At 39.4% G+C, this 13,962-nt stretch overlaps 1 protein-coding gene across 1 annotated transcript in view; it reads right to left on the bottom strand.

Moving 5' to 3' along the window:
- ME1 (malic enzyme 1) overlaps positions 1-13,962 on the bottom strand; it is a 197,675-nt gene that overhangs the window by 79,854 nt on the left and 103,859 nt on the right. The window contains exon 6 of the mRNA XM_054821910.1: positions 2,252-2,355. Coding sequence (XP_054677885.1) covers positions 2,252-2,355 — 104 coding nt within the window. The remainder of the gene's footprint in view (positions 1-2,251; positions 2,356-13,962) is intronic.

Below are 13,962 nucleotides of genomic sequence, written 5' to 3' on the forward strand. Positions count from 1 at the left end.
AACAATCAATCAAGATGATGTGCGCGTCTAGGAAATTGCCCTGGCAGCCAATGAAGAGCCTGTACAAAGTGCAGTGCCCTGTACAGCTGCCTACTCCTGCTTGTTCCCAGGCAGTGCTGCTAAAACCTGGCTCTCACTTCATTAGCATTTGGCTTCTCTGGAGAATTACAAAGGTGAAAATATCTAAAACAGGCATTTAATGTAGTTTTCCAACTTGCTGTCTTTTCTCTTGAAAATATTTTTCACCACCTTAAAAGCCTGTCTTTAGATTTGGCGTATTAAAAATACATGATAGCCTTGTGCTTTGTGGTGTTCATGGTTATGCATGTTTTGGACATGAAGACTTCATGGTACTGAAAACATGCCAACAGATTTCCCCAGATCTTCTTCCATTCTCAGAATTAATTAGCCAATGCTAAATAAGAAAGCCTCTTCTGGAGCACCATAGCAATAACTAACAATAAATATGACTAACCTAAAATGTAACAGAGCAAATATGCATCTAAGATTAGCAAAGCAAATACTGCCCCCAGTGAAACAGCCAGCAGAAGGTTAAAAAAAATGAAAAGAGGAAAATCGTAAGAGAAACTTTCACAAGGAGATGATAACTAGCATTTAACTAAAGCATACAATTACCTAGATCATCACAATGGCTGGGCAAGGGAAAGTAATACACAATAAAGCAAATTGTGACCTGCATCTTTAACAGTCAGAGCCACCACACCAGAATCAGCTGCCAGTGCTGAGTCTGCCAGCGGCATGCTAAATACAAATTTGAATTTAGGAACATATGAAATTATTGAGAGAATGGACTTGATTTTAACTTAACTACATCACTTTTCCCTTAACCTTAGCAAATGAGTATCACAATCAATATAGATGTCACACTGCAGCCAAAATAATTCACAAGTAAACCACACAAAGTTCGAATTACATTTGTAAGTGCTCCACTTTAAACACAAAATAAATGACACCATTGTAGTCTATGACAGATTTAGCTGAGAACACAGTGATCTTTCAGAAGGTCAAGCAAACACAGATTACTCAAAATTGCTCAAAATTACAGAGTTTTAAAGATGTTTAAGTAAAAAGAGTATGCCAACCAGACCTTCAAACATTATTGAGATAATCTGCTTGATTCTGTTGAACTCCTTCAGTATGAAGAACTGTGGTTCATTTATAGAAAGGGTAAGTTAGGGAATGCATTAAGTTAGAGATTCTCAAAACATGGTCCACAGAGCAATTTCTAATGCTCTGAACCTTCTATTAGGAAGGTGAAAATACATCAATTTTATCTGAAAGGGAATACTTGGAAGAGGTGCAAACACACTACAGGGTAGAGCCAAACCAGCAACTTCCATAGCAAGATTATGAACAAGGGAGTGTCAGCCAGCTGGGAGTGATGGGGAAGAGTACAGTAATACATGAAGGAAAATGTGCTTCAGGCACGGAAATTAATCCTACCTGCTTGCCCAAGTTTCTTTTGCACAGGAGCCAAGGCAGGAAGAACAGACGTTGTGCAGGTAAGGTCCCAACGGGGAGTCAAAACGTAGATGGGACATAAGCGAAGACTGAGGAGCTGGGAAGTATTTCCAGGTCCCACAGCTCAGCCCCAGCTTCGGGGTGCAGATGCAGAAAACGCATTCTGCTAAGGGACCTGGCACTTGGGCTATTTTAGGTATACACATTGAATGCAGGGCTAGAACTCCAAATATTTTAACAAACAAGGAAAATATGAGCAAATGTGTTATTTGACATGTGAGAAGAACTATTTCATGCATCGTGGTCTAATAATAAATTTAACTACTTCCTATATAGGAAAAAAGAAGCAAGAGAAAGAGCTGACTTGGTATAGGTCCATACCATGACATTTAAAACCAAGTACGATAGCTTCTTTCAGGCTGCTGACATCTCACGTATGAAATAACAGACAAAATCACGTAGATGTAGCTCTAGGCATAGAAAATTATTAGGCAAAGACTTAACAATCCAAATCTCAAAAAAGAAGTTTGAAAAACTAGTTCACTCATCTCAAGATGAGTTTTACCACTCATGCAGTGAATTCATAAACCTACAATATTAAAGATAAGTAGTTCAAGCAGTTATGAACGTATAGAATAATACGCTCAACCCAAAAGTTATCAGAAACCTAACAACACTGTCTTCCTTTCATAAGCTACTGACCTTTATTTCTCCCAAGATGAAGTTCACAGTGGAATTCACCAATGAATAGCACAGATATATCACATACCTTGAAGTCACAGCTTCCATGAATTCATCAAGAAGATCATCGTAGGCTTGCCCTCTGATTCTCTTGTGTCTCAGTCCAATATACAAAGGATCTTTCAGCAATGCCTGTTATAAAAAAAAATGTTTGAACTATTACATGGGCAAGTTACACTAGTACACTCTAAGTTAATAAGAAGGGGACAACAATACAGTGTTTGAAGATTAACCCAAGCATATGAAGTACATATCCATTTATCCACCTCTATATAAAGACTGAAGAAACGCAACAAAGAGATTAAAGAAACTCCCTTTTGTATCAAGGAAAAGGGATACCCTAGTCTCAAAGGAAGTGTATTGTTTCCAAGTGAAAAAGTAAAAGTTTATTCTGGGAAGTCAGATTTCAAAAGTGTCTTTTAAAGCTTTAGTCAGTACTTTTCTCTTTTTCCTTTACATCTTGACAGCGCTCTGACATTTTAAAAAAGCCATTTTCTTTATTTTTATCACCATATTTCACAAATCTCTCCCAGAGTCCATCATCTCAACTGTGTTGATGAGTCGATATTCAGAAAATGTGCTTACAAATTACTAAATGTGTTCAAAGTGTTTTGCAATCACTTTTGACAATTCACTCCAGCTACAGCGATTCCCCACTCTCAACACTTTCACTGGCTCTCCCAGGAAGTCTCATATAAAGACACTCTTTGCTATTATTTTTCACAGGCCTCTGAAAATGAATAAGCTAATTTCTCCATTGAATCTAGCGTGCAATCCTCCCACACATGCCCAAACAGCTTGCAGAATCGGTCAGAAGCTTGACTACACATTTTTCATCCAAAAGCAATTTGCAAAACCAACATGGCTGCAGAAACTCATACACCAGCTTCACTTAGGAAAGCATCATGAAGAAAAATACAGACCACTTCTTCTTCCAGGAGAGAACCTTCAATGTACAACACGCAGTAACAAGGCTGGAAAGCTCGCTCAGCCTGCTTCGGGTTGGGAATTAGTAATCTCATTTCTGTATTTTAGAAAAGTGCCTAAATTCCCTTCACAGCTTTTCTGTATCGTAGAACTGAAAAATACTTTGGGTCACCAGCCCCATTTAGAGATTGATTTGAATCAGTAAGAAACTTAAAACCTTTGGTGGTATTCTGCCTCCCCTGGGAGTATCCTGATGCAGACCTACAGATAGAGCTGTTTGTCTCTCCCTCACTTTCCTCTCCCATAAAAAAGTAATAAATAATAAATAAAATTAAAGAGATCAGATTAGAATGTTTAAAAAATCAATACAAAAATTCAGCAGGATTAAAAGCTGATTTTTCTAAAATTGTTGCTAAATTTGTCACCATTTCAAAACAAGGTATTTCCAATACATTACTTATAGACTTTCAGAAGTTGGTAGTTCAACTGTTTGAATCAGAGAACACATAAAGCTCAAAATTAAAATTAGTTTGTAAATAAAAGTGAAGTCATTACATTGTATGCATTTTATTTGTTCCCTTCACCAATTCTATGTAGTATTCATGTTTAAGTAGCATATTCTTTGGCTGAAATAATTTTACCTGTGTATTTACATTATTCTAGGTATTCTAGCAGCAACATCAAAATCGTAATTATGTATCTATTCCAGATACTGCAGGAAAAACTGGCAAGAGCTTGGTATCAGGTACCTTCCAAAAGGTAAGACAAGTTTGGAAACCCCATGGGAGTTGCCTCGTGCTTCCCACCAGACTGAGCACGCGAGGTTGGAAAGCAGAACCGCTAGCAGCAGGAGCCTCTATCAGGAGCATCGTGGTGGGACTCAGAAACAGCAAACCCGTTTCTAAAATCCCACGACCGCAGCTTTCCACACCACCAGGCTTCTGCTATTCTGTGTCCTGTGCAACCATACCGCACACTCCACGGTCCAATTCAGTGTAAGTAACGTAGCCCCCTTCCAACTCCCATAACTCTTCTTCCGAAATTGATTTGCTTTTTTAACAGACTTCTGCAAGATTTTTATTAAAAAATCAGTCTGTGTTCTCATTTTGTAAAACAATGCCCAAAGCGAAAAAGATAGAGATAACTCTATATATATCTTTGATCCCTTTATTTTTTAAATTCTGAAGACATGTTTCCAACATGCTTTGCAGCCAGATTGAATCATACTGATTCCTTCAAGAAGCCAGCTTATATTGGGCAGCAATTCTGTGAAAGTTCCAGAGAAACAGGCGTTCACAGTTATGCTGTTTAACCAAGTGCTAAACAAGCCACGGGTCTGCCTTGAAACACAGGCTCTTCTACTCCTTTTGCCACTTTTGCATCTTCAATGTCTGCGAGCATTTAAATCTGTAGCCAATGTTCAAACTCAGAACTTTGAAACAGCTCCATTTATAAGAGCACTATATGAATTTATTCACATATCTGTGATGCTGAAATTTAATGTGGAATATTTAAAACAATTAATACGATGTTTCTAGGGTATGTTTAAACTTCCAGCCTGGGAAGTCTCGCAAGCAGAGACAATTAATTCAGCGACACATCTCTGATGAAAAGCTAGGCCAGCTATATACCCAGAGTTCAAAATTCCTTTACAGCTCAGTGCATTCTGCTTCACAAACGTTACAGTTCGACAAGAAATACTCCCAAAAAGTTCCTTTATAGTCCTGTTTGGAACAACGTATGAAGAAACCCGGGGCGGAGACAAAAGAATGAAACATTCAGCAAGTGAAAAGAACAGTGGTCACGTCGCAGCCCTGAGTGGCAAACCATTGTGGGACCGCTCCCTTTCCAAAGGGCACTGAAGAATGAATAAGCTGCTTAAGCACATTATCCCCTCATTCAGGTCAACACCATGCAAACCGGGTCCGCAGTGGTTGGTTCTTTTTAGAGGGTTCACACATCTTGAGAGATTAACATTTGCTATCGACTATTTCATGGCTTTCAAAACAGATTACCAAAAAGAAAGTTCCATCCTACAATCGAGTATGTCAAGCTGACATGATGATTAGGTACTTTTCCTCAATGACTTGGGTTTCTTTTGTTCCCCAGCTTGTTGTCAAAGCTTAAACTTTGTTTTGTTCCTTTGGAAATCGAATCTCCTTCAAAACATAACTCTGCTTTTTTCAGGTTAATGGGTTCGTTATGCATATTAAATGATACTGAAAAAGCTGATGCTGATTTATTTTTAGACACATTCTAAGGCTAAAAATATTCTAAAACATTAAGGTTTAGCAATGTGGTACATTCGAGCTTTAATAGAACTAAGGTTTTACAAGAATAAAAGGCTTAATTGAGGTTCTGGTACTGGAAATATCATGTAGATCTACTTAGAATTAGCTGTGTAAAATAACAAAGAGTTCTTTGAAGCACCACCTGAGCATATTAAAACTGTAATGACCTTTGAGGTTTTAAGAAAAAGGCAAGCTGTTTATACCATCTTACTTGTGCACACTTATAGTAAAGAGATCAGCAAATCATCAAAGTTCAAGCAAGGCTTGAGCTGTGCACCTGGCTCTCATTTAGCTACAAAAGCCAAACCAGCGAGAAACAGAAAATTGCATACTTATATATTTCATCAGTTGAGAACAAACATGCTGAAATGTCATCTGTTCTCAAACTTGGCACCAAGACATTTCTTTGGAACAGATACGTATTTTAGTGAACAGCTTCACGGAAAATTGGAGGTGAAGAACTGCTAGACACTGAGCCTTTCCACTCACGAAGATGGCAGCAGAGAGCGTCTAGAACCTCTCAGTGCCACCTAGAAGTGTTTGGCGTATGGAAATGCTTCAGAGCAGCAGCAACCCCCATGGCATTAAAATGTCAAAACCTTCCAGCAGTTCTACAATGGGAAATGATTTGCGTTAGAGCCACAGTTATAAAATTAAAGGAGAATTACATTTGTATGGGACATGAGAAGCTTTGGGACAAAGACATGCCACATGCCAGAAATGAAATGGATTTCTGAGTATGATTGGTCTAGCAGGGCACACAGTTACCAAGAAAACCAGGGGAATGCTGCTGCTTTTGCAAGTGTTGAAATTTTCTTATATTAATACACTGTAAAATCTTTCCGAAACTTCTTCTTGACTTAGTTTTCACAGGTTGGGGAAAGGCTGGTGAGCACAGGGGAATTTCTGTTCTCCAGGATAGTTGGACATTTCAAACTTTTTTTTTGGCTCCATAAGATTGAAATTTCACTTGATGTGAAACTTTTTCCAATAAAAGTTAGCCAGTCAGAAACAACGTCAATGTTTTGGACTTAACTTCAGCTTCTATCAATACTAATTATCCAGTAATCAATCTGCATTCATTTAAATTTTTGGTTTGTAAGCACTAACATGCTGAATCACAACTTTCTGTCCTGCAAGAACTGCTTACAGCTGCAAAGTGTTTTCTATGATATGAGGAAGAATGTGTAAGATTTCAATTTATATTAGACTAGGAAGTCTTTTTTCTTTGAATAAGCTTATTTTGAAGTCTGAAATACAGAATGATGCCCTTAAAACCTGTAACAGATTCTGTGTTTCCAAATGCTAACTGAATTTCGGATGTGCTGAATGCTGCAAGTAACACTGACACTAATTGGGTTTGAGGCTGTAGAATACTTTGCAAAAAGAAGTTTCATAATCAGGAAGCTAAAGATTTTTTACAAAAAATTGTTTTCTTTGAACTACATTGGCCCCATGGCATAGTTACTAAGAAGAGATCACGGCCCCTCCTATCTAAAGATCAGACCTTTGTCAACACATTTGCAAACTGCAAGGAGCCTCTTGCACAAGAAAAAAGGAGCCTCATCCCCTGTTTCTCCCCAAAAGGAGACCTCATCTCTGGAGGTCTCAACTAATACTTTATCTGGACATCCTCAACAGACAGATACTTGCATACAGAGCACCACCTCTCTTTGTACCTCAGATTCCTCCTGGGGATCCCCCACAGGACAGGATGTCACGAAAGATCCCAAAATAGGAGACCAAAAAATGGGTATCACAATGGGTCATTCAAGGTATAAAGAAAGGAGGAAAAAAACCCCACACTGGACATGAGTTTAAAAAATTGAACCCAATTGTGATAGACTTGCCAAACCCAAGTGGCTGTCAGTACTTGAGAGACAAAGATATTGTATATGCAGACAACAGTTGTACTATAATTAACATTTTCCCATCTGTAACCCTAAAAACATCACTGAAAACTGTCCATTGTCTGTCGAGACAAAATGCTAGATCTGTGATAGTCAAGAATTTAAAATATAATACATTCATAATGTTCCTTTGACATCAGTCTTAAATACAGTGCTTGAAGGGAACAACTTCTGTTGAAAAAATTAATAGCAAAGAATATTATGCATTTTTGAGACAGTTCAAAATATATTTATTTATTTATTAATCCTCTGATGAAGCAATATCCTACTGTAACAGAAAAGACGTTACAATATTTCAAATTCTGTTTAAAATAATTTAAGATTGTGCTAAAAAACTTAGAGAATACATTCTCTTCCATATGTGCATAGTGATCCTATAGTTTTGAACAGCTACACTAGACGTTTTCAGTTATTTCTCCATAAAGACAGGCTTGAGTTATCCAATCCAACTTGTTCTTTCCTTTCGTAAGGTTGTTTATCTGTCACTTTGACATTTATATCTTTTGCCTGCCTTCTGCTCAGGAAGCTTACTCATTTCTTAACCTAGAGAGGAATTACCAGTTGTAGCTTTGACTGCGCACTGAACCCTATTGCTTATATCTCGTTATTTCCCACGCATGCAGAAAGCTTTACCCAGCTGAAAAATTGTCAGCTCCAGCAAACTTTAATTTAACAACAAAATAAAAATCACTCTAATGGCTGGAAAGAATGTTTCATGAAGGAATCTTGTAACACGCTATGAAATTACCACAGCCTGTCCCCAAGCAAGAGACTGCACAAAGCCAGGCTGTGCCAAGGACATTCTGTGGGCTGCCTCCAGCGCGTGTATGTGGCACCAAATAAAGGCCTCAGTGTGCGAGGGCTGCAGGCAGACAGCGGGCTGCCAAGCGGGCGCCATCCCTCCATCCCTCTCATATGGCACGCTCCGCCTGCCTCCCTCCTTCCCTTCTCATGGGTACCAGGAGGGATCACCCAGGAAATCAAACTCATTCCCTTGCATGAGCACGCAAAGGCAAGGAGCATTCAGCCCCCTAAAGGTAACACTTACAAACATACGTAAAATATACAAAATAGCGCAAGCTATGTCAGCCATCCTTAGCGAGGGAGCACCAACTACAAAATCCAAAGAGAAAAGGTTGCTGCAGCAATAGGCAAGATGCACCTGATTTTTCAAGAGGCTGCTGTGCTGTCTGCTCTTTAAGCCATGCAACACGTTGGTATTTTTGTTCAAGAGTCAGTCTGTGGAATCAAGCGATGGGTCAACAGCTCAAGGGCTGTTGATGGTGCAGGGCCAGGTAGCAGTGTTGCCTTCTGGTTTGAGTCTGTTAGGTACATCTGAGTCACTCTCTTAGCTTACCTCCAAAATACTGGAAATTATAAAACACTTTTTAGAAATCAAAAGTTTATCTCATGATTTGTAGGTGTAATTCAAGATTTCCGAGCACGTGAAACTCAGAATACCAGTTACAGCCAGGTGCCCAGCAATGATGCATATGCCTAAGGAGGTTCCTTACATTACTAGTAGTACACAGTATAGCTATGCTAACTTTACCTTTTGCCCTACTTTATATTGAATACTAAAAATTAATTTTTTTAAAAGGCAGTAATATATCAGACATCAGATGAATTATATCTTTTGCAGAGCAATTAGGCTTTTGTTCCACCTGCTCACCTTTCCAGTACACAGGATAAGAGTTGCACAAAAATAATAAGCTTTTCCAGCAAGTTTCCTTTGCTATTAAAAACAATTTCCTGCAGTAAAATTAATTGGAGAATCTAGCAAAAATTGCTCTGCGCACCCTGTTCATTATGGAAATTTCAAATTAGGGAAGACCTGGGAGTACAGCTCAACAGTGAAGCATAGCCCAGACTACATCTTTGTTAGACAGGAGATAGAGTACAAAAATAATGGTCTTTCCCTGAAATTTAAATGTCATTGGAATTTTTTTCAGGTAAAACAGCTTCTGTTTACTCTTTTCAACCAGCTTAACTTCTAAAAACTATTAGAAGTAAGTATTATAGAACTGCTATCACTGAATCTACAGCACAAGCCATGTGATGCTCATAAGGAGAAAACCAGACATTTTCCTCCAGACTGGAATAGATATTGTTTATGAAGGTACTGTAAATGAAGACAAAACCCCACTGTCTTCAAAGCTAGCGAGTTAGTTTGTCAATTCTTCATACTAGAAAAAGGAAAAACTAAGTTTTTCAATTGTAAACATACAATTGTGCCAACATCTTCTGTTAACTGAATGTTAGCTTCAAAACTAAAATTCATACAGTCCTTGTTTATAGCACTAGAGTTATTTTCCTAGTACCATGCTTGTGTACCACCACCACACAGATGCATCAGGTCTGTCTTTTAAATCTCCATTTAACTTCTACACCAAGTAGCAGCTATGCCAAGCAGATCATTACTAAGGCACTTGATTGCTAGGAGGAAGTGGGAGGGGAAACAATTTCTAATCTTGGAATTTCCTTAATTTATATAAAAGAAAGAGTATAGAGTGATCCGTTTTCTGTATGACTTGTGCCAATCTGAAAATAATGGCACGCTTTGTACAAACAGGGCACCATCCCTATGGGTGGAATACTGCTGCATTCCGGGGATAAGCACTAAGTGGAGACAAGCTACATATCTACAGTAACACACTTCAATCATTTAATTTGTTCTTTACAGCCAAACTCTTGAAAAATGCTGACTTTACATGTCCCAACAGCCAGAAAGCTTTGTAGGGACAGCCAGCACAAAACGTTCCAGAAATTTTTATTTTATCCTTATTTATTGTTTGAAGGACCCTAGATAAAGTTCAGCAGAGGTTTTCTAACTCTTCTTCCTCGTCATCATCAGACTATATCCTGTCTTTTCTCCATAGACAGAAGTATGTGATTGCACATAAATAGTTACAGGGATTATTTCAGTACACATTTGCTGGTTCTGCTACTAAGCTAAAAAACTCTCCCAGTTCCTCAGCTTGACAATCACCCTTCAAAAGAGATTTATAAATTAAATAAGAGAAAAAACCAAAACACTTCATCTCTCATGTAACAGGATAAAGTCAAGAGTGGCTGAGGGACATCCTGGGCTGAGGAAGCCCTTAGGAGGAGTCACCAGTCTGGAATTCACAACCAGCCATGAGAAAACTCTATTCTGGGCGATTTTGACAAGCCCTGAAAAGTGCAGTTTCCCACTGGCAGAGCTCAGACAACAGCCTGCTCCTCTCCCTACGAATTTTTCTCTCTTCCTTACACTTAACACATTAGTCCCATTGAATACTGCTTTCTGCCTCTTCCTCAGGAGGTTACAAAAGATTTTCCAACAAAAGAGCGTCACCACAATGTCTAGGGCGGTACTGCTGCACTAATGGAGGCTGGCATGCACCATATGATCCACTGCCAGAACCGTATCTAGCAGAGTTAGTAAGGGGATCAGAGAGGCCTAATTCATTGTGTATTTTAAGAAAAAGAAAATAAACAGAAAGAGCAATACTCTGCATTATGTTTAACAGTCAGAAAACTCTCCTAATGTTAACATCTGTCTGCAAGGATAGGGACGATGCCAATTCCACAAATGCCTGTAATTTGAGTTGGAACTTGGAAGACGCTCAGAACCATGGCTTCAGAGCAACATTTCATCAGACACAATTTTAGGATGCATAACTCTGTTATACAGTAAAACTGAAAACAAATGGTTGCCTGCATGCCAGTGGCATTTCTTGAAAAACTTAATCATTTGCCTATTGAGAAAACAATAGTCCTGAAGAATCCAACATCGTTTAGGACTTCAGCAGATTATGCTGCATATAATCATTAATATTTTAACATACAAATAATAATCAGAAAGCAACGAAATCTGACAAGTCTCTTGTATTTTGCTCATATAATTTTCAGACCACCTAACAAGAAATCTCCTACAACCCCTGACATCTACTTTCTATAAAAGCTTTTACGGAATCCCAGAAAAGGCTCAGACTAATGATTAAGCTCTCTACACAACTGACCTTCAACAGTCAACGACTATCATTTCTTCTTCATGAACCCCAGCAGCTACAGGGCTAAAATCTCAATCTGCATGTCCTGTCAGACATCAAGAAACATTTAACAATAACCTCCATGCTACATTTTGAAATATAGCTGATGGATAACAGGAACTGGAAGCTATAGAAATAGATTACCACAACCAAATTTCCAAAGTTGATTGCTCTCAAAACACATGAGGGAGGACGTGCTGGACCCTATTTGAGCGTCCAGCAGTAAGTGCTTATAATAAATCACAGAAGATGGCCAAACAATAATATTTAAGAAGGGCCAAAATGGTACCCACAGTAGCCTACATAGTACCCTAAAACCAAGTCTAGCCTCACTGAAACTTTTTATAAAAGTTGGAGATATTTTTCTTTGCTTTTTTCCTGCAAAGTTACCAGGAGTGTAGCTATCTTAATAAATTATCTTCTTCAGCTTAATCAAGAGCATATGACAAGATATAGCTGCTCGAGGTGGTTCAATCACTTTGAATAAAATCAAACTTTCCTACACCATTTTTGTGAAGCAACAAACACACATCACTCCCTTTATTTTCATCCACTTACACATCCAAATTTTGTTTAGGACAGGCAGCTGAAATGTCTGAAAGCAAGGAGTCATCTCCAGATTTTGAAACCAGACAAAAAAATGAAAAAAACCCCCAAAACACCAAAAAACCACCACCACCAAAGTGAATCAGACTTACTCTTTTGAAGAGGACATGAGTAAAGTTTTGCTATTAAGTAATAATATTCAGAAGAATGCCATCTTAATAATTTTCCTTCATCTGGTAAATGGCAAAGATAACATAAACTTAAAAAAAAAGTCTTAAAGATCTCATTTTCATTCATCTTTTATATTCTATTATAAAATGAATTTTGCTAATATTGTATCAGCTCACACATTCTGACAGCACACAAAGTGTCTTGAGTCCATCACGTAGTTGAACAGCATTTTAACATATCAGCAGATACACCATTTACAAAACTGAAAATTTTGTTCTATGTTATCAGTACATCTCATTTCTGTATCAACAGTTCTGCTATTTTTTTTCATTTTTTTTCATTCACATGTAACTATAAATCTCCATCACTTGTTGCAGCCTCTTCTCAGTTCTATTAAACTTGTCTATTTATTTCATTTGCTTCCATAAGCTACTCCCACATGGTCCTTCACCAAAGTATCTTTGACCCTGACATCCTTGTCTACTGTGCTGTCACTCAGCCATTTTCTTCACTAGAGCCAAATGGGTTGAGCCTCTTCCTACATAAACAAGTCACACCAACAATGTCCTTTTGACTGGCAATTATTAAACAAGTCTGGTGATATTATTTTGGCACTGGCACCTCAGTTGTTGACTATATATCTGTCCTAGCACCAGAAGAAAAAAAGGAAAAGTAGTTCAGTGCACTAAGTAGACCTGCTAGTGCAAGGCTAACATTTGTAAGAGCACCTTTATGGTCAACAAGTGACACATTTTGTCCTAGACAGTAGGCTGACTTCCACGGAAGCACAAATGATGCATCTTACCCAACCTTCTGTGATAATAGCTATATTTATGGCTCATTCCCTCTCTTGTCTTCTCCATTTTGGACATTGAGCCATTTACCACAACTCTAAGAAAAAAAAACCAAACAATGTCCAAGTGGAGATCAGTGACGAGTGGCATTCCTCAGGGGTCAGTGCTGGGACTGGCACTGTTTAACATCTTTGTTGGCGACATGGACAGTGGGATCGAGTGCACCCTCAGCAAGTTTGCCAACGACACCAAGCTGTGTGGTGTGGTCGACACGCTGGAGGGAAGGGATGCCATCCAGAGGGACCTTGCAATCGGCGCAATCCCAAGCACAGCTACAGGCTGGGCGAGGAATGGATTGAAAGCAGCCCCGAGGAGAAGGACTTGGGGGTATTGATGAGAAGCTCAACATGAGCCGGCAGTGTGCGCTTGCAGCCCAGAAAGCCAACCATGTCCTGGGCTGCATCAAAAGAGGCGTGACCAGCAGGTCGAGGGAGGTGATCCTGTCTCTCTACTTGGCTCTGGCGAGACCCCACCTGGAGTACTGCGTCCAGCTCTGGGGGCCCCAGTACAGGAGAGACATGGAGCTGTTGGAGCGAGTCCAGAGGAGGGCCACGAAGCTGATCAGAGGGCTGGAGCACCTCTCCTATGAGGACAGGCTGAAAGAGTTGGGGTTGTTCAGCCTGGAGAAAAGAAGGCTCCGGGGACATCTAATTGCGGCTTACCAGTACCTGAAGGGGCCTACAGGAGAGATGGTAGGGGACTGTTTATGAGGGAGTGTAGTGACAGGACAAGGGGTCATGGGTTTAAGCTGAAGGAGGGCAGATTTAGATTAGATGTTAGAAAGAAATTCTTTACTGGTTAGAGTGGTGAGGCACTGGAACAGGTTGCCCAGAGAGGCTGTGGATGCCCCATCCCTGGAAGTGTTCAAGGCCAGGTTGGATGGGGCTTTGGGCAATGTGGTCTAGTGGAGGGTGTCCCTGCCCATGGCAGGGGGGCTGGAACTAGATGATCTTTGAGGTCCCTTCCAACCCAAACCATTCTATGATTCTGTGATTCTATTGCCTGT

This window comes from Grus americana, chromosome 3 (genome assembly GCF_028858705.1).
Source record: "Grus americana isolate bGruAme1 chromosome 3, bGruAme1.mat, whole genome shotgun sequence".
Classification (NCBI taxonomy): Eukaryota; Metazoa; Chordata; class Aves; order Gruiformes; family Gruidae; genus Grus; species Grus americana.